Source organism: Eumetopias jubatus, unplaced genomic scaffold (assembly GCF_037043125.1).
Source record: "Eumetopias jubatus isolate StellerSeaLion01/CBP00866 unplaced genomic scaffold, mEumJub1_p1.0 scaffold_7, whole genome shotgun sequence".
NCBI classification, from domain to species: domain Eukaryota; kingdom Metazoa; phylum Chordata; class Mammalia; order Carnivora; family Otariidae; genus Eumetopias; species Eumetopias jubatus.
Window position 1 is genome coordinate 121,156,379 of NW_028274813.1, and position 20,337 is coordinate 121,176,715.

General features: G+C 39.1%; 1 protein-coding gene across 1 annotated transcript in view; it reads left to right on the plus strand.

Moving 5' to 3' along the window:
- Positions 1–20,337, plus strand: part of HDGFL3 (HDGF like 3) — a 90,764-nt gene that overhangs the window by 51,000 nt on the left and 19,427 nt on the right. Inside the window, exons 2-4 of the mRNA XM_028089396.2 lie at positions 10,042–10,118; positions 16,289–16,427; positions 16,765–16,923. Coding sequence (XP_027945197.1) covers positions 10,042–10,118; positions 16,289–16,427; positions 16,765–16,923 — 375 coding nt within the window. The remainder of the gene's footprint in view (positions 1–10,041; positions 10,119–16,288; positions 16,428–16,764; positions 16,924–20,337) is intronic.

The following is a 20,337-nucleotide window of genomic DNA, read 5'->3' on the forward strand; positions in this document are numbered from 1 at the left end:
CAGAGGGGATGGGAGAGGGAGAAGCAGGCTCTCCGCTGAGCAGGGAGCCTGATGTGGGGCTCGATCCCAGGACCCTGGGATCACGACCTGAGCCGAAGGCAGACGCTTAACGACTGAGCCACCCAGGCGCCCCTAAATAGATAAATCTTAAAAAAAAAAAAAAAAAACACTACACATTGAGCAAAAGAGGCCAATAACCAAAGACTCCTTCCTTTTTTTTATTTCTTCTTCCCCTCTTTTTTTTTTTTTTTTTTTAATTTTAAGTTTGGGAACAGGCAAAACTGTTCTTTGGTGACAGAAATCAGGAAAAGTGGTTGCCTTTGGTGGGCGTGATATAATAGGGAGTATGAGGAAACTTCCTGAGATGACTTAAATGTTACATATTTGATTAGGTTGGGTTATATGGGTTTTTGATGTATCAAATTCTTATTCATTTAAGATTGATATATTTCACTATATATAAATTTTTACCTCAATAAAAGTGAAAATAAACCCTAAAAACAAGTGTATTTTATACCTCTTTAAAATTGAACCCATGTAGATAGTTGCTTAGAAGACTCTGACTGAGGGAGAGTTGAGGGAATATACCAAATTTTTAGATATTTCAATTTAAAATGTGACTTCTGAAATAAAAAAAAAAAAGACCTGGAGAAATTTTTTAAAAAAGCGGGGGGATACCTGGGTGGCTCAGTTGGTTAAGCCAACTGACCTTTGGCTCAGGTCATGATCCCAGGGTCCTGGGATCAAGCCCCGTGTCAGGCTCCCTGTTCAATGGGGAGTCTGCTTCTCCCTCTCCCCCCTGCTGATTCTCTCTCTCTCTCTCTCTCTCTCTCTTTCAAATAAATAAATAAAATCTTTGAAAAAAAAAAAAGAGGACCTGGAAGTTTAAATGAAGATCTTCTACGACGATCATAAACCAAATCCCTTAGTTTTTACAACCTGAGTTTTTCCAGTTGTCAGAGACTGGCTCTCCCTAAGGTATACCCTGAGGATGAGGGGTGAGATAATGCCCAGCATATGCTCCTCCAGAGTCAGTAGTACTAATGAGGGACTGCAATAAGTCATCTCGCCTGTCCCCTACATAGAGCCTACCACAAGGTTAAAATCACTGCATTCTAAGTATATCTCAACCTCTCAAAGTTATTTATAATTCTTTTAAAGATAAAATTGTCAAGGTTTCTGAAAGTTTTGTGGAGTAAAAACAAAATGTTTTTATGAAATTGCTCTATCAACGAACAGGTGATGGTTTTTATGTACTTAAAGATATTAGGGACTAGTTTTCTAGAGATTTTTTGAATTGTTATTTTGGAAACTATTTCCATATAGTCATGCTTGTGATTCTTTGACAGAGTATTATTTTCAAATATTAAATTGATGAATAACCTATTAAGCCAAATATAGTCACATTTTTAGAATTCTTTCCCCTTTATCTTGTGTATATTTCCTTTTTCCATAACGTGCTTTCCTCTTCTTACCCTGCAGTAAATCTGTTGACTCATTTGTGTGGAACTCTTTATCTAAAGCCATTTTTATAACAACATCACAAGCTTTTTTTTCCCTCTGTAATTTAACTTCACTTTATACACTTTGGTAGCTAAAATAGTGTATTTTTCTCTGTATTCTTTTCAATATTCTTTTCAGCTAGCCCCCCAAATCCTTATTGGCATACTCAAAAGATACAAGTTTGCTTGTCATTCTTGTTTTTTTTAAGCATAGAGACTCCTTTATACTATAACCCCAGAATAGTTTTTCTTAGTAATCTGTTATTGAAAGTATTCCATGATATGCTTTATCTTCTCCATCATAGTTGGGATCACTCATTCTCTCCATGTGTGAGCGTAGGCTTCTTCAGGTCCTAAGTCAATAAGGAAATCTTGATCCTCAAGTAATATTTATTATGTACCTACCATGTGTCAGGTTTAGTCAGTCAGGCTGCTATGGTGAAGAACACGTTTCCCCTGCACAGAGATTATATTCTTTTTTTTTTTTTTTTAAGATTTTATTTATTTATTTGTCAGAGAGAGAGACAGCGAGAGAGGAAACACAGGCAGGGGGAGTGGGAGAGGGAGAAGCAGGCTTCCCGCTGAGCAAGGAGCCTGATGCAGGACCTGATCCCAGGACCCTGAGATCATGACCTGAGCCTCAGGCAGACGCTTAACCGACACCCAGGCGTCCCAGGGATTATATTCTTATGTGAAGAGGCAAACAAAATACTCAATGTCAGGAAAATGTTCAGAATAAAAACAAAAGAAGAATGAGGAAATAGAGAATGACATGGGAAGAGGTGCTATTTTTTTTTTAAGATTTATTTATTTGTCAGAGAGAGTGAGCACAAGCAGGGGGAGTGGCGGAGGGAGAAGCAGGCTCCCTGCTGAGCAAGGAGCCCGATGCGGGAGTCAATCCTAGGACCCTCGAAGGTAGACGCTTAACCACCCAGGCGTCCCAAAGGGGTGCTATTTTTTTTTAAGGATTTTTTTTTTTAAGATTTTTATTTATTTATTTGACAGAGACACAGCAAGAGAGGGAGCACAAGCAGGGGGAGTGAGAGGGAGAAGCAGGCCTCCCGCAGAGTAGGGAGCCAGATGCGGGGCTCGATCCCAGGACCCTGGGATCATGACCTGAGCTGAAGGCAGACGCTTAACGACTGAGCCACCCAGGCGCCCCAACAGGTGCTATTTTTAAATGGGTTGTAAGGAAGTACCTCTCTGATGAGGTACTATTTGAGCAAAGATTTGAACAAAGTAAGGGAATGGGCCAAGGGCATTTCTCAGAGGAAAGGCATTGCTAAAGGAGGAAGTTTGGGTATCTTTGCCTACCCTTCTGGCTCTTAGGACTCCTCACCCTCCACTGCACCCTCACCCCCAACTACTGTATGGACTACAATGAATGAAACCATAACCACGTATAAATTTGAGCTGCAGTGTAGAACCCCTTATCCCCCAGGATCCTGATTAGATTCCCCTGATGTTGGTGCCTGTATTTTCATACCCTTCTATTCACCCTATTGCTGAGAGAGGGATTCCCACCATATGGTTATGGGAATGCCTCAACACACATCACTGGACAGATGAGATAGACCACATCTTATTAATTACATAAACTCACATCCTGGAGGAAGAGGAAACCATGTGCCATACAGAGCCATGTGGGGGTTGCACTGAGGAACAGAGTGAACAGCCAGGGGTAGTGGAGGTAGGCTTTGTAGTATCAAGAGAATGGGTATCCCACAGAAGAATGTGGTTGGCTTGTTTGAATAATTTGAAGGGCTGGCAACAACATTCTGGTTTTGTGTGAATAAATATTTGACATTAATGGATTTATAAACTCACCCTTTTTAATCTCACGAATAAGTCATAAAAACTGAGCCAGCTATATCAAAAAGACTAACAAGTGTTGGCAAGGATGTAGAAAAAAGGGAACACTCATACCCTGTTGTGGGAATGTAAATTGATGCGGTCACTATGGAAAACAGGAGGTTCCTCAAAAAACTAAAAATAGAAATACTATACAATCCAGCAATTCCACTGCTGGGTATTTGTTCAAAGAAAATGAAAATATCAATTTGTAGAGATACATGCATCCCGGTTTATTGTAGCATCATTTGTAATAGCCAAGATATGGAAGTAACCCAAGTGTATGTCAGTAGATGATTGGCTAAAGAAGATGTGGTGTATGTATGGAGTGGAATATTACTCGCCCACAAAAAAGGATGAAACCTTGCCATTTGTGACAACATGGATAGATCTAGAGGGTTTTATGATAAGTGAAATAAGTCAGATGGAGAAAGACAAATACCATATGATTTCACTTGTATGTGGAATCTGAAAAACAAATGAGCAAACAAAACCCAGAAACTTATAAAATTGAAAAACAACATAGAGGAAACTGTTGGTTACGAGAGTGGGGAGGGGCAGGCAGAACAGGTGAAGAGGACCAAGAGGTACACACTTAGTGACAAGTTGTGAGATGTAAGGTACCAGGTGTTGAGTCACTAACGTGGTCACTTCGTATGGTGACAGATGATGACTTACTGGGGGGATCATTCCATAATACATAACAGTGTTGAATGGATATGATATACATGTGAAACTAATAGGATATTGTATGTCAGTTATAGTTCAATTAAAAAAAAAACTAAACCAGCTTTGGCAACATTTTAGTATTTCATTGCATATTTTTAGACTATTTGTAGTTAATACAGTTCAAAGCAAGTAAGCTTTCCTTTCTACAAACCTAGTTTTCAGTATTCATTGAATATTGGGTTTTATCCTTCTTAATCCTCTCCCACATGCTCGAATAACCCGGATACTTGACTTCAAGTACAAAACTAATTTTTTCCCATTAATAAGCAAAAACACATCCCATTACCTTGCCTACCTGGTTGTACTTCTGTGCCACTATTGTTCTTAGTAGTCTCAATCCCCCATTTATAATTTAACCAAAGTAACTAACTCTCTGTTTCACAGAGAGTCAGATACTTGAGGAATTACTGTCGTATATGTTTTAGCAATCTGTCAAAACTCATGGACAAACATAACACACATATCCTCTCTCTGCCTTCTTAGACTAGCAAAAATAGTCACTACATAATATATGAAAGTTAAAATTAAAACTATACATCGTTACCAATGTTTCAGTATTCTATTTTATTTAGAAACTATTAAAGGATACACAGATTATCTATTAATTATTCAATTTAATACTAGTCCAGTGCCCTAAAGTTAACTATTGGAAATTAATGTTTAACATAACACATGCTATACTGTTGATATAGAAAAGCTTGCCAGAACTATAATTCATTTATGTTTTCCTTAATCTTTACCATTATATGGAAGTAATATTAGCTTATCAGTAGACCTGTTTAAAAAGTTCCACTCTAATTAGTGTCTTCATGAGAAAACAAACCAAATTTTACTTAAGAAAATAAAATATTTGCTTATATTACATTCAACAATGATTAAATCCAAAGTTTTTACACCAATATTATCACATCTGATTTGTTCACTTTGATTACTTAAATTTGGATTTTTTATACAGATGTCTCTGACCTATCAGTTTCTGTGAGAAGGATTTTCCTTAGAAGGTCACCACATTTAATATAATAAAGTACTCCTTTAATAAAAAATAGAAATGTTGACATTTTATACATTTTAAAGCATTAGGAAAGCAATCCTGCATTGGTGCATTTTTGCAATCTCCGTGCAAAAATCCTGCAGATATATTGAGATTCATATTAATCACAAGAAATGAAGGCAATCCACCCACAGGAACCACAGCAAGAGGATGGAACATCTTATAATGTAATTCAAAATCAGCTGGATGTTTCTTAAAACATTGATTCTTGGGCTTAACTCCCAAGGTGTCTAAGTCAGTTGGTCAGGGTTCTGGACTGAGAACTAGCATTTCAAATGAGTCCCCAGGTAATACTAATGGTGAAGGTGCAGGGATGAAATTCTGAGGTTTTCTAGGAAATAAGAGGTTGCCTCCCTCTCAAAGGGCTGTAGACTTGTAGACTCCAAGGGATAGAGGCTTGGTCTCTAACTGACATCCCCTGAGTGTCTCTATAATGTTCAAAGCAGACAAATAAATAGAGAACAATAAGGCTACCATATTTAATTTACTATACATTCATTTTTTTCCCTGAGGATTCTTAGATTTATATTAGATTTTTATATTCCTTTATATTATATGTAAATATATAAAGAAACCTTATATATATAAATATGTATATTTTCATACATTTTTTCCTTTATATCAAATTTTTATAAGTCATATTAGTATCTGTAAACCAATAAAAAGAGCTCTTTTGTTTTAAGAAAATTATATCTAATTTGTTAAGACCCTTTCCTGAAGTAGAAAAATGTTTCAAAATCACAAAAGGAGAGGGGTAAAGGAGGGGTTTGTACTATCAAGTACAAACACATAGAGAGCTTATGGGTTCAGGTCTAAAACTTCAGGTACAGGTTGAAGGAAACACAGAATACACACATTCACTGATCTAGAAGAAAGGGCTTTTCTTCTTTCTAGTAGAAGCAAGACATTCTTCTACAAACTAAAACAATGATATACCAGATTTTGCGCCATGTCATACCCAAAGGCAAGAGGTCACCATCATCCTGTAACGGGGAATAACATTTGGCTGTGTGCAAACCAGAGTCAGAACCAAACATAGCCAAGAACCAGAAACAAAAGTAAAAATACAAAGTACAAAGTCAGAAAAACAAACAGTAGAGAAAAACAAACTCTGAAGATAAAGTTCTGTTGCCACTTGCTATTCACTGTAGGAGCCAAAAAACAGTGGGAGGTACATTTTTTTAAAAAAGATTTTATTTATTTATTTGACAGAGACGGAACACAAGCAGGGGAAGTGGGAGAGGGAGAAACAGGCTTCCCGCTGAGCAGGGAACCTGTTGCGGGGCTCGATCCCAGGACCCCGGGATCATGACCTGAGCCAAAGGCAGATGCCTAAGGACTGAGCCACCCAGGCGCCCCTGGGAGGTACATTTTTTAATAGATTCAGGAAGATGTACCTATTCCAAAATTGCCAAAGTCTAATTTTCAAAAGAGTTAAAAACAAAGACTCAATAAAATGCAGTGAGTACATGTCTCAACACATTAACCCCTTTCTTGGGGGGGCGGACAGCATGGTGGTAAGGCCAGTTATACTATTTTTGATGGTATTTATTATAGGGACACAAACTTATATGTTCCAGGGGCCCGGTAAGCAATATAAATAAGGAACACAGGCATTTATAACATTATCTAGAGCGTGGTGGGCATGTAACATACTTGAGGGCACATACTTTGTCTAAAGGTGGCAACTGTTGAAAATGTTGAATTGTCACCTTGTGGGAATGCTTATTTATCTGTCTTTAATATTTTTTTCACAGAAGCGGTTAATCTGGATTTTAATGTGAATCTTCCTGTTTTAAAGTGTTGATACCTAATTCAGTTTAAAAAACCCAAAAAACAAAAAACACTGTATGAGCCAAACAAAACTTATCTTCAGGCCAGAAATGGCCCAAGGGCCATCACTTTACGACCTATACAGTAGATATTACTTGTGTAACATTGTAGCAAAAGAAAAGAGTTTAACCAAAAGTTGTATTTTTGTTGGAAAGAAAGTTTTAAAAGAGAAAATTCCTTTTTAAATTGTTTACATTCACTTATAAGAGTGACAAAAACATGACAGTGGTGTTTTATCAAATGGTATGCCCACTACATACTTAACATGCATTTCCATTTAAGTTCTATTTTTTGTCCATTAAAAATGTAGTTATTCACCTTCTGGAGATCTGTTTCACAACAATGTGAATATTGTTACTACTGAACTGTACACGTAAAAATGGTTAAGACGGAAAATTTTAGGGCGCCTGGGTGGCTCAGTCGATTAAGCGTCTGCCTTCAGCTCAGGTCGTGATCCCAGAGTCCTGGGATCGAGCCCTGCATCGGACTCCCTGCTCAGCGGGAAGCCTGCTTCTCCCTCTCCCACTCCCCCTGCTTGTGTTCCTGCTCTCTCTCTCTCTCTCTCTCTCTCTGTCAAATAAATAAATAAAAAATCTTAAAAAAAAAAGATGGAAAATTTTATGTCATGATTTTTACCATATATTATCATACACACGTTATTGAATGTTTAGTGAATTGATTCAAATTAAGTTATTCATTTTAAACTGTCTTTGTAGGGTAATATTGAATGTAATGGGAAAAAGCCTGGAGAAAAGAAGATACTTCAAAAGCCCCACTATAGTGGCCTTGTCGAAAGATCATGAGAACTTGTTTAGGGTACTAAATTTACTAATGGGAATGATGATCAATGTAGAGACATTTCTGGAGCTGAACTAGAGAAAGGTGAAAAACTGAATATGGGGCTTGAGGAAATAACAAAAAGATGGTTTCTTTCTTAGTAACAGACTATACCAATAATTAAGATAGAAAACAAAAACAGATTCAGGGGAAGTAAGTTCAGTTTTAGACAAGCCATGGTATTTCAGGACTTGAAGGAAATAGAGAGGTTGCCACATGGAAGCCATCTCATTTTACAGATGGGAAAGTCAAGGCCCCAAGAGATGAATGAGGTGATACCTTTGATGTCTCAGTTTAAATCAGAAGCAGGACTTTACACATTCTAGACTCGAAGTTCATCTTTCCTCCACACACAGTGTCTGCTCTGACACGGACTTCCTTTGGTTCCAAGGGAACGTGTGATGGTGTCCTCCCCAGGCTGCTGCCGTGTGTGAGCGAAGGGGGCCTGCACAGCTCCTCAGGAGACGGGCTACCATGCCCTGCCTCTTGCTCTCTGAATTGCAGGTGTGCCCCTTCTCCTCTTTGTAGCCTTTTCTTCAACTTAAGCTGCTTGGAGGACCTGTAAATGGAAGTGGTTTGTAGACATCAGCAATTTCTTGCCTACAGTTCAACGTAATCCGGTCAGAATTATAGGAGTTCAAAGGAAGGGCTGGGGCTGCAGATGGAGATTTGTGAGTCAAGGACCATTTCCTGAAACACTGTAAGGAATTATGAATATATAACTATATAATAGCTAAGGAATTTCAACTTTATCTTATTAGAGTTTCTCAACCCCAGCTATACATAAGAATCTGTAGGTCTTTTGGGGAGGACTGAAGTGTGTGTGTGCCTGTGTATGGTTTTTTTTAACATTTTATTAATTTATTTGACAGAGAGCACAAATGGGGGGAGCTGCAGGCAGAGGGAGAGGGAGAAGCAGGCTCCCTGCGGGGCTCAATCCCAGGACCCTGGGATCATGACCTGAGCTGAAGACGGATGCTTAACCGACTGAGCCACCCAGGTGCCCCTGAAGTATATTTTTTTTAAAGTTCCAGAGGTTTCATATGCACAGATAAGAATGCTCTAAGCAATGAGAAGCTATAGAAGGATTTGAAGCAAGAAAGTGAGATAATCGAGTGTTTGTTTTAAAAGATAATTCTAGGGGGCGCCTGGGTGGCTCATTTGGTTAAGCGACTGCCTTCCGCTCAGGTCATGATTCTGGAGTGCCGGGATCGAGTCCCACATCCGGCTCCCTGCTCAGCGGGTAGCCTGCTTCTCCCTCTGACCCTCCCCCCCTCATGCTCTCTCTCTCTCTCAAATAAATAAATAAATAAAATCTTTAAAAAAATTATTAAAAAAAAAAAAGACTATGCCTAGAAAAAAAAAAAAGATAATTCTAGGGACACCTGGGTGGCTCAGTTGGTTAAGTGTCTGCCTTCAGCTCAGGTCCTGACTTCAGGGATCGAGTCCCACATTGGGCTCCTTGCTCAGTGGGGAGCCTGCTTCTCCCTCTCCTTCTGCCTGCCACTCCCCCTGCTTGTGCTCTCTCTCTGTCCCTCTGACAAATAAATACATAAAATATTTAAATAAATAAATACATAAATAGTAATTCTGGGGGCTCCTGGGTGGCTCAGTCAGTTGGGCGTCAGACTCTTGATCTCTGCTCAGGTCTTGATCTCAGGGTCATGAGTTCAGGCCCCATGTTGGGCTCCATGCTGGGGTGGAGCCTACTTAAAAAATTAAAATAAAGGTAATTATAGCTTAAATGGGTGGAGAGAGAAACTTGCAGTAGTCTAGGCAAGAGTTGATAATTTTTAATGACAATGTAATACTTCATTGAGTTAATTTTCTATAATCTCTATCATGCAACACATGTTTCTGGGTGTGTGTGTGTGTAAAAATTCACTGTCATCTCCAAAAAGTGCATCTTTTTGGGGTTTTTTTTGTTCTTGATACTCTTTTTAATTATTTCACTAGGACATATTCCCAGCAGTAATTCTATTGAGTCAAAGGAAATGAGTAGTTTTGGCTCCTGATTATGTATTACCATAAGGGTTATAATCAACTTAGAGTGTTACTCTCCATGTGGTGGGCCAAATATGAACTTTGGAATCATTTGTAAAGTTCAAAAAAAGAAAAATTATTGGGATTTTTATTAGAATAATTTTATTTTGAAGTTACCAAAAAATGTTTATATCGTGTTTATGTTATTTTACATGATTTAACTGAATATTTAATAACTAAATTTATCTTTAACAGATTGATGAACTCCCAGAGGGAGCTGTGAAGCCCCCAGCAAACAAGTATCCTATCTTCTTTTTTGGCACCCATGAAACGTAAGTCAACAAAACAACTTAAAGCTTCAGCAGCTCTAATTTGGATCTACTATACTACAATGTTTATACCTGATTTATGACATTTTATATGTTATTAAAAGGATCATAATTATATAAAATTACCAAGCTTAATAATGTATTTTTCTTAATGTGAAGATTTTTTCATTCATTTGCTTTTGAATGTTATTTCTGTGTAAATGTTGGGCATTACCCAGAATCTCCTTTAGGACACAAAAGGGTAGTCTCCTTACCACTCCCAGTAATTTCTTTTTTTGCTCTTATATATTTCCTTTCTAGAGAAACTTCATCCATTTATATTTCATACAACATGTTGTCTCAGGTTCTTTTCAATTTGTTGAACCCTGAAGCAAACATACCAACTTAATAAGGTTTTTAAATTGTATTGGTTAGAGGGCGCCTGGGTGGCTCAGTCATTAAGCGTCTGCCTTCGGCTCAGGTCATGATCCCAGGGTCCTGGGATCGAGTCCCACATCTGGCTCCCTGCTCAGCAGGAAGCCTGCTTCTCCCTCTCCCACTCCCCCTGCTTATGTTCCTGCTCTTGCTGTCTCTCTCTGTCAAATAAATAAAATCTTTAAAAATAAATAAATAAATAAATAAATAAATTGTATTGGTTAGAGTACAGGCTAAACTGCTGAACAACAGAACCTGAAAATACAGTGTCTCAAATAATATAGAAAATTCTTTCTTTCGGGAGCCTGGGTGGCTCAGTTGGTTAAGCGATTGCCTTTGGCTCGAGTCATGATCCTGGAGTCCCGGGATCGAGTCCCATTCGGGCTCCCTGCTCAGAGGGGAATCTGCTTCTCCCTCTAACCCTCCCCCCTCTCATGCTCTCTTATCTCATTCTCTCTCTCAAATAAATAAATAAAATCTTGAAAAAAAATTCTTTCTTTCTTTTGAAACAATCCAGAGATAGGTAGATCAAGGTGGGTAGACTACTGTGCTCTACGGACCCAGGTTCCTTCTGTCACATTGTCCTGCCATTCCCAGGAGTGTTGCTCTTGTCTGCTTACTTAAAAACAAACAAACAAAACGGGGCTCAGCAGCATCTGTGCATCTTCCAGGTAGAGAGAAGGCAGAAAGAAAGAGAAAACAGGAAGAGCGGGTAACTTCTTTGTACAGAAATGACAAGGAAGTTGCATATATCACTTACACTCGCACTCATTGCAGTGGCAAAAACTCAGTCATTTGGCCACGTGTTGCTGTCAGGAATTGGGAAACATATCCTCTAGCTGGGCAACTCTTAATGGGAAAACAATTGGAAGGAGTAATCCATTAATTAAAGAAAGAAGATAGTAGATACTAGATGGTTGGCAATCTTGACACAGTAAAAATGTATATGGTCAATCAGAGCAAGGACTTAAATAGGAATTGCATATGTGGGGGTGCCTGGGTGGCTCAGTCGTTAAGCATCTGCCTTTGGCTCAAGTCATGATTCCAAGGTCCTGGGATCGAGCCCCACATCGGGCTCCCTTCTCTGCGGGAAGCCTGCTTCTCCCTCTCCCACTTCCCCTGCTTGTGTTCCCTCTCTCGCTGTCTCTCTCTCTCTCTCTGTCAAATAAATAAATAAAACCTTAAAAAAAAAAAAAAAGGAATTGCATGTGTTGGGGAAAGCTACAAACTGTCATGAAATTTTACAAGTCTTCAAATTCAGGATCCTCCCTTGTGTTCATTTGAAAGAGTAGAGCCAGGCGTGAACTTTTTCTTAGCTTGCAGTCTCTGCCAGTCTGACATGTTCTTCATTTTTATCTGGAAAGAGCTAGCCACAGGGCGCCTGGGTGGCTCAGTTGGTTGAGTGTCCAACTCCTGATTTCTGCTTAGGTCGTGATCTCAGGGTCATGAGATCAAGCCCTGCGTTGGGCTCCGTGCTCACCACGGAGTCCGCTAGAGAGTCTCTTTCCATCTCCCTCTGTCCCTCCCCCAACTCATGTGCTCTCTCTTTCTAAATAAAAATAAATAAAATCTTTAAAAAAAAATAAAAAAAGAAAGAGAGCTAGCCAGGAGACAGAGGCCCTTAAGACATATTTATTTCTTGGCTTCATGTGAGAAATAATTGTTTCTTTCAGAAAGTTGGTTTTATTTTCTTTCGTTTTTATCTAATAGACACTGTGTACATACTATGCACCATTACCATGTTTTCCTCCATAGAGATTGCTAGAAAGCTTAGAGATGTTTTACCTATAATAAGTGCAAAGGGCTTTATGATACGTATTTTTCTATTTGCTCCATTCCTGTCTCCAGTTTACATCTATACAATTATTGTGCTTTTTCTCTAGGACCTGTTTCCAAATGATTGGATTGTATTCCTGGAATCAGGCAGGATTTAATAAACAAGATTATCACATTTCTAGTATATGGGACAAATCAACCATTTACTAACATTATGTGGTCACTTTTATTTACTTAGTAAACATTTTCTAGGCATTCCTTAAAGTGCTATATAACTAAAGAGCTTCTACCTGGTGTATTGCTGGTGAATGTAACAGGATCATTCCAGTGAACAGTGTGAAGGGTTTCACAGAGCTGTTTTTTACAGTATCCTTAATAGAAGCCAATGGCATCATTCCAAGGCTCAATTCAGTAAACCCAGTTCTACCAAGGAATAGTATAATATAGTCCATATGTGGTTTTTTGCTGGTTTGATCATCCAGAGGTAGATTTTGAAACATCTAGAGGAGAATGAATTTCACAAAACCTGCCATAAGTTTGTTTCAGCAGAGCGTTTATTAGGTATTGGGTATCCCTGAACCTGAGACTGTATGCCTGGGCAAGTACCTAAAATGTTCAGCTTCTCTGTGGAGGCAGAGATCATGTAGGGTTTGCTTACTCCTGTGGACACAGTGCTTAACACAGTGCCTGGCCAATGGTAAGTGTTTAAAATAAGAGCTGTTGGATGAATTAAAATCAAATTAAATTAAAATGAAATAAATGAAAAGGAGAAAAAAATATATGAAAGGTAAGGAACTTAGCAAGAAAGCTGTGTGCAGGTCAGCCAGAGGAGCACCCCCACGTGACTAGAATTTTCCTCAGAACATCGACTTGAATTTAATGCCCAGACAGATAGGTCATTGGAGCCCCCAAATTCTTCTGCTCCATATAACCACCCCAGCAGTTTTAGTCTGGACACTTTTCAAGGCAGCCTTGGCCAGGAGAAAAAAAAATAACATCCTTAGAGCCTGGAGCTTTGAACAGTTTTATTTCCTACACTTTAAGATTTGTGAAACATGCAGGAAAGTTAACCAATTGGGAGGAAATTTGATTTGAGGAATTATCTTTCTATAATCTAGGAAAAAACAAGGTTGTGTATCAAAAATACGTTGTTTTAGAACAGTACATTCAGGGCTCTTGTTTCTGGCAGCGGCTGCCATGGCCATTTGAACCATTAACCCTGCCTCAGTAAAGTACAGGCAAGCTCTGGTTAGCAGCAGTAACTGGTGGGACCCTCAGCAGCTTAGCCCATAGTTAATTCCTACACGCAGAGTCAAATGCTGGAGAAAGGTCAAAAACCATAGTCTAATAATGCGTGACAAACTTCTCAAAAAGTAAAATGGACACACCCAAAGTCCATTTCTTTCTCATGTTCCATTTGTCACGCAAGACAGTGACATGCCTTTGATTAAAATGTCCAGTAACCTAATAAATTTTGTCTGGATTCAATGAGATAGAATCATGTTGACCAAGCAATTAAAGGTCAAGGGAGTTTTGGTGGTTGGGGTCAGAAAGCTTCCACAGGTATTTTTATCAGCTTGAAGTCTTTGATCAGCTAGGCAATGAGGAATCAGTACTAAGACCCAGTCAGAAAATATAAATATACATATATATTATATATATATATTTTTTGGTGGGAAGCAAAGTTTATTGAGCAGTAGCATCAAGCAATAGTACAAAGCTCCTGAAGAGGGAGGGGACCCGAGAGGGTTGCCCAGAAAATGGAATTTATGAAGATTAACAGTAAACTGTTAACCTCACAGTCTCAGAGCTTTTATGTCTCCATCTCAGACCTTTTTCCCCTGAGTTCCAGAATTACCTCTCCAACTGCCTACTTGACCTCCTCACTTGGATGTCAAACCAGGGTTTCAAACTTAACATCTCAAACTGAGCTTTTCACCTTCAAGTCTGGTTCTCTCAAAAATCTTTCAATTCAGTAAATGCCACCTCTGTTCTTCTCATTTCTCAGCCCGACACCTTGGAGACAGCCTCACCTCCTTCCTTTCTCCCACGCGCCATCTCCAGCCCATTGACAATCACGTTGGCTCTTTCTTGAGCGTGAATTCAGAATCCAGCAGCTCCTCACCCACTGCACCGCACACACCCTGGCCCGAGTCACCACCATCCCTTTGGTGGGCTGATTTGTCTCCCTGCTTCTACCCTAGTGCCCACTTCCTCAGTCTGTTTCCAGCACAGCAGCTAGAAGGATCCTATTAAAACAGATTGTCACTTCTCTTCTCAAACCTTTCATGGTTGCCCGTCTGTCTGTGAGCCTCGATAGCGGCCTTCAAGGCCCCACATAATCTGTGCCCCCGCCCGGTCCCCTCTCTCACCTCCTCTCATCCTGCTCTCAGTCTACGCACACTGGCCTCTTCCTTTCTTCAACACGGCAGGCACCCCTACCTCGGGCCTGTTGTACTCGCTCTTCCCTGGGTCTGCTGCCCTCTCCACCCAGAGACTGCGCGGCCTGCTCCTCCACCTCCTGTTTCGATGCTCCCCTCTCAGGGAGGCCTTCCATGATCGGTAGATCTTAAATAACCAGATTCACCCCTAGTCTTGCCATCTCCTTCTCTGCTTTATTTATGTTAGCACACAGTACTGTGCTTTTTCTTTTCTGTTTGTCCAAACCCTACTCGCACTCCTAGAATGTGTGCTCCGTGAGGGTAGAGATAGTTGTCCGTGGGTTCCCTACAGAATTCGCAACACCTCAGCAGTGCCTGACACATTATAGATGTTCAGTCAGATTTGTCAGATGGAAGGATCTATGACTCTTAGTTTGAAATGTAAGCTTCTTGGGTGTCAGTCAGGATGTGGGCCTCTACCATCTCATTCACCAGGTTAATATATTATAGGTGATAATGCTGAAGAGACTCTAGTTTGAATGCTCAGATCTTTTAGCCAGTCCCAGAATTTACTCGAACTCATTTCCTTTTTCTGGTTAAGATTAAATTAGGATAAAGTTTAAATTGCATAACATTCTATTTGCTATATCTGATTTTTTTCTTATTTGTTGCCGCATTAATCGCTAATATGATTTTTTAATTTATAGAAATAATAGTGAATAAATATAGTAATGTGATATATAGAGTTAAAATTACTTTTGTAACCATTGTTTATATTTTTACTGTAAATCTCACAAAACCTTACCAATGGAAGGTTAACATAAATAAGTCTTAGTTTAAGATGATGATTTAAGTGGTCAACGTTTGGACATTTTTATTTTACTTTTTTGTTTTTTTTTTTTAAGATTTTATTTATTTATTTGAGAGAGAGAGAATGAGAGATAGAAAGCACAAGCAGGAAGAGGGTCAGAGGGAGAAGCAGACTCCCTGCTGAGCAGGAAGCCCGATGTGGGACTCGATCCCAGGACTCCAGAATCATGACCTGAGCCGAAGGCAGTCGCTTAACCAACTGAGCCACCCAGGCGCCCCTGGACATTTTTAAAACTATGTGTGTAACTAAAAGTCAGTTTTAAAACAAAAAAATAAATTGGTAATTTAAAAGTAAAATCAAAGTAGCACAGTCTAGAGTTGCTGGCTTATATAGCCAGCTATCCAGTTTTCCTGCCTAGAAGCATATGTATAAACTTTTTTTAAGATTTTATTTATTAGAGAGCGAGCAAGAGTATGAGCGGGGAGTGGCAGAGAGAGAGAGAGGGAGAGGAAGAAGCAGACTCCCCGCTGAGTGCATGAGCCCAAGAGGGCTCCATCCCCAGACCCTGGGATCATGACTTGAGCCAAAGTCAGACGTTTAACCGACTGAGCCACCCAGGGGCTCCATATATATGTAAACTATTTTATGATATGTGCCCAACTCAGAGGGTTTATGTATACTTTTAGTTTGCTTACTAAAATATGCTGTGACACCTTAGTTGATATTGATATTAAAAATAGCTTATATTTGAAGGTCAAAGTGTCAATTCTATTTCTAATATATCTCTGCAGTGCATTTTTAGGTCCGAAAGACCTTTTTCCATATAAGGAATACAAAGACAAGTTTGGAAAGTCAAACAAACGGAAAGGATTTAATGAAGGATTGTGGGAAATAGAGAATAACCCGGGAGTGAAGTTTACTGGGTACCAGGTAATGGTTTGCTTCATTGTTAGATCTCATTTCTTTGGTTTTTAACTCTCTTTGGGGTCTTTCTTACATGTCCTTTGTACTAGTAGTTACCCTCCATCTATTTGAAATCAGAATTCTTTTTAACTCCAGTAACATTTTGGATTAAATGTAATTCTGTTACTCAAGAGGGTTCAAATCAAGTGGTCACTGGAAAATTGAAGTTGACAGTCCTTTATTTTGAAAATCTTAAGAGTAAGCTGAACCCTTTCAGATTAAAATAGAATGATTCTTTTCACAGTCTGTATTCTTTGCTATGTTTTTAAAAAATGTAATTAGCCAATATCTTGCTATTTCCTAGGCAATTCAGCAGCAGAGCTCCTCAGAAACTGAGGGAGAAGGCGGGAATACTGCAGATGCAAGCAGTGAGGAGGAAGGGGATAGAGTAGAAGAAGATGGAAAAGGCAAAAGAAAGAATGAAAAAGCGGGCTCAAAACGGAAAAAGTCCTACACTTCAAAGGTGACTGAGAACGTTTTCCATTGTTATTAATGTTATGTGCACGTTCATTAAGGTTTTGATTATTCTTAATTCATTCCTTGGGCGCATAGAAGTGTGCTAGCTCTGTGGACCTCTGCCTCCAGAGACAGTAAGATATAGCCAAGGAGAATAGGACAGGTAACCTTAGACGTGAGGGCATCTTCAGAGCTGACCTGGCACTGAAAATACCACTTCTGAGTTGGAGAAGGACTGTTCTTTCATCAAGGGTACAGGAGTAGGTATGCCTCCTATAAGAACCTCCAAATGAGCTCTGGGAAGAATTTAGGAATATAGGAGACTCAGTACCATTCAGGACAAGTCTGTGTAAATAGATATACTCTTAACCTGTCTTTTTGCTTTAAAGACTGTGCAAATAATATAAATTATGAGGGGGCTCTGAAGGCAATGAGTGGGAAGAGCATGTGGTTCAGATAGGGTGGCCAGGCTTTTCTGAAGAGGCAAAGTTTATACCGAGGGCTGAAGAAAGAGCAGAGGAGGAGGGCTGGGTGGGGCAGAGCAGCCAAGATCTGAGGCAGAAAGGGTCTGGCATGTCCTGAATTGAAAGAAGACAAGCATTGTTGGGGATCATGACCAAAAGGGAGGCAGACAAAGGCTCAGTGATGGAGACTTGGGTGCCACATTAAGGAATTTGGATTTATTCCCAATGTGATGGTAATTTATTGAAGGCTTTAAACAGAGGAGTGACATGATCCTAGACTTACACATTGAAAGTCTAGGTTTTTCATACAGTAATTCAGACATGCAGTTGAACAAACTGAGATTGTGAAAATTGTTCACCTTTAAAAAGATAGACAAGAGAAATAGATCTTTGAAGACCAGAGATTGGTACAGGTTTCACTATAATTGGTCTGTCACATGATTGAATACTTGGATAAATTACTTCCCTTTAGATTCTGGTATTTAGTGGCTGGACAGACTTGGGCAACTCCTTAAAAACCAAGCACCAGGAGTTGATTGGATTATCAGCATTTTATTTTACGATCTATAAAATCCACCCAACTAGCATACAGGTGAAATTGTATGATTATACATTACTTCCTGTGCACCCAATGAAAAACATGGTGTCTGCCTTGGATGGGAATAAAGTTTGCAAATCACAACAAAATAATTGGAATTTTCCTCGTCAGACTGTATCTTCCAATACATTTTTTTAAGCTGAATTTTTTTTTTTTAGTATTTTGGATTTCATTTAAATACCCAATTCAATTGATATTTTTAATTTATGATTTCCTGCTGAGCTGTATGTGTTGTACCCTTCTAAATTACCTAAGCTACCTGAGGTATCTGAGGCATTTGATAGTGTGGATATGCAGCTTTTCAAGGTCATTATTTCCTTGCTTGTTGTGAAGACCAGAAGTCATAGGGCTCAGACCTGATGTGGATATATAATTTAAAGCAGTGAAGGGGTAAAGACAAACTTTACTTACTAAGGTTTATCTATTTTAGATTAAGGGATCATCTTTTTTTTTTTCTTTTCCTTCAAGATCACAACTTCCATGATCACTTAAGAAACATGATTTTTAAATTTCTTTGACTTTTTACTATTTTAGTTATTGTCAAGACAAATTATGCACAAACACAAAAACTTTGGAAGCGCATAAATGATTTTTTTTTTAAAGATTTAATTTATTTATTTGACAGACAGCGAGAGAGGGAAAACAAGCAGGGGGAGTGGGAGAGGGAGAAGCAGGCCTCCTGCTGAGCAGGGAGCCCGACGTGGGGCTCGATCCCAGGACCCCGGGATCATGACCTGAGCCGAAGGCAGAAGCTTAATGACTGAGCCATCCAGGCGCCCCACGCATAAATGATTTTTAATTTTTAATATTGACTGAGAAACTTAGCACAGTGGTTCTCAAACTTACATATGCATCAGAGAGCTTGTTAAAACACACATCGCTAAACGTAACCGCCTGAATTTCTGTTTGAGTAGGCCTTGGGTGTGGGGTCTGAGAATTAAATTTTCAGGTAAGGTTGATGCTGTTGATCTGGGAACCACATGTAGAGAAGCACTTTCCTGACATAATCTCCTTTCTCCTTGGCTTCCCAAATGTTTCCTTTTTGTTGAATATGGTGATCTTTCTTTACACCTATTTCTTAAGGTTGAATAATCTTCCTTTGCCACTGAAAACCAATGGTTCACAAACTTTTGACTACATCTCAGTCAAAAAGCAGATTTGAAGGAAGTTATGTGTATATCTTTTTGGCAGTAAGTATATGGATGATTCATATCTGAGCCATAACAGATACTGGAAAATTACAGGTCAGAATATTTTCCATGCACATTACTTACTGTATAAAGTAGGGCAAACCAGAGAGCCTTACAACACAGTAAACTGGTGATGATGCTAAACCACTTTTAATCTTAGTTAAAAAAAACAAAGGTGGCAACAATTAGACACACAACCAATTCAAGACTACAGTACTGAAACAGATGGAGGGTCCTTCTCCAGAATTACAAGAATTGCCATGATCTTGAGTTTGCAGCACAGTAAGAGCTTTGCAGGGTTACCAAATCTCGCCGGGCAGCCAGATTTCTTTAAGTACTGAATGTGACTCTTGAGCAGAACTTCAGTAGTGCCTTAATTCTGGTCCATGTGCCAGACTATAGTACTTACAGATATGTCACTGTGGGGTTGCTCAGGATCCTTGGTAAGCTTTGTGAACTTTAGGGAGTTGTGTATTATTACCTCTAAGAACTGTTGGCTGGAGACTATTATTTGAGAATTACTACATAAAGCGGTTACTACATTTCAGTAATTATACTGTGTTTACTAGGAAAACAAAAAGTAGTGTGCTTTTTGTATTGTCATACTTGATGTTAGCTTAAACTGTGGACATTCCACATTTGGATGATTAAATCTCTGCTTTTCCATCCTGTGAAAAGTAAAGATGACCTCATTTTTTAAACTGACATTTTGAGCTTGGTTGGTGGTTTCAGTTAAGTAAAATAGAAGCAATGTAATTACATGCTCTGTCACATAGCTAGAAGATATTTTCTCTTTGGAAGTTGTATTTAAAATATTGATTGTCTGAGGAAGCTCCAGTTTGCTAATTCATTTCTGGAAGACCAAAAGTGACATGGCTAAATCAGTTTTGCCTCAGCTCTTATTTGCCATATGCTTAAAGATTCTTAAAATTCCTGAGAGGACATGTTAGTGAAATGGTATACTTTACTTTCTTTTTTAAAGGTGCACAGCGGGGCCGGCTTTTGATCATTTTAATGCTGTTCTCCAAAACAACTCTGGCTGTAAACTAGAACTCTATTTTCATCTTCCTTAGAGTTCATCTTGATTTCAAAGGCAAGGTGATAAAAAAGGGCTGGTTCCCTTGGGCCCTTCGAAAACCATCCGTAATTTATTTATTTATTTATTTTTA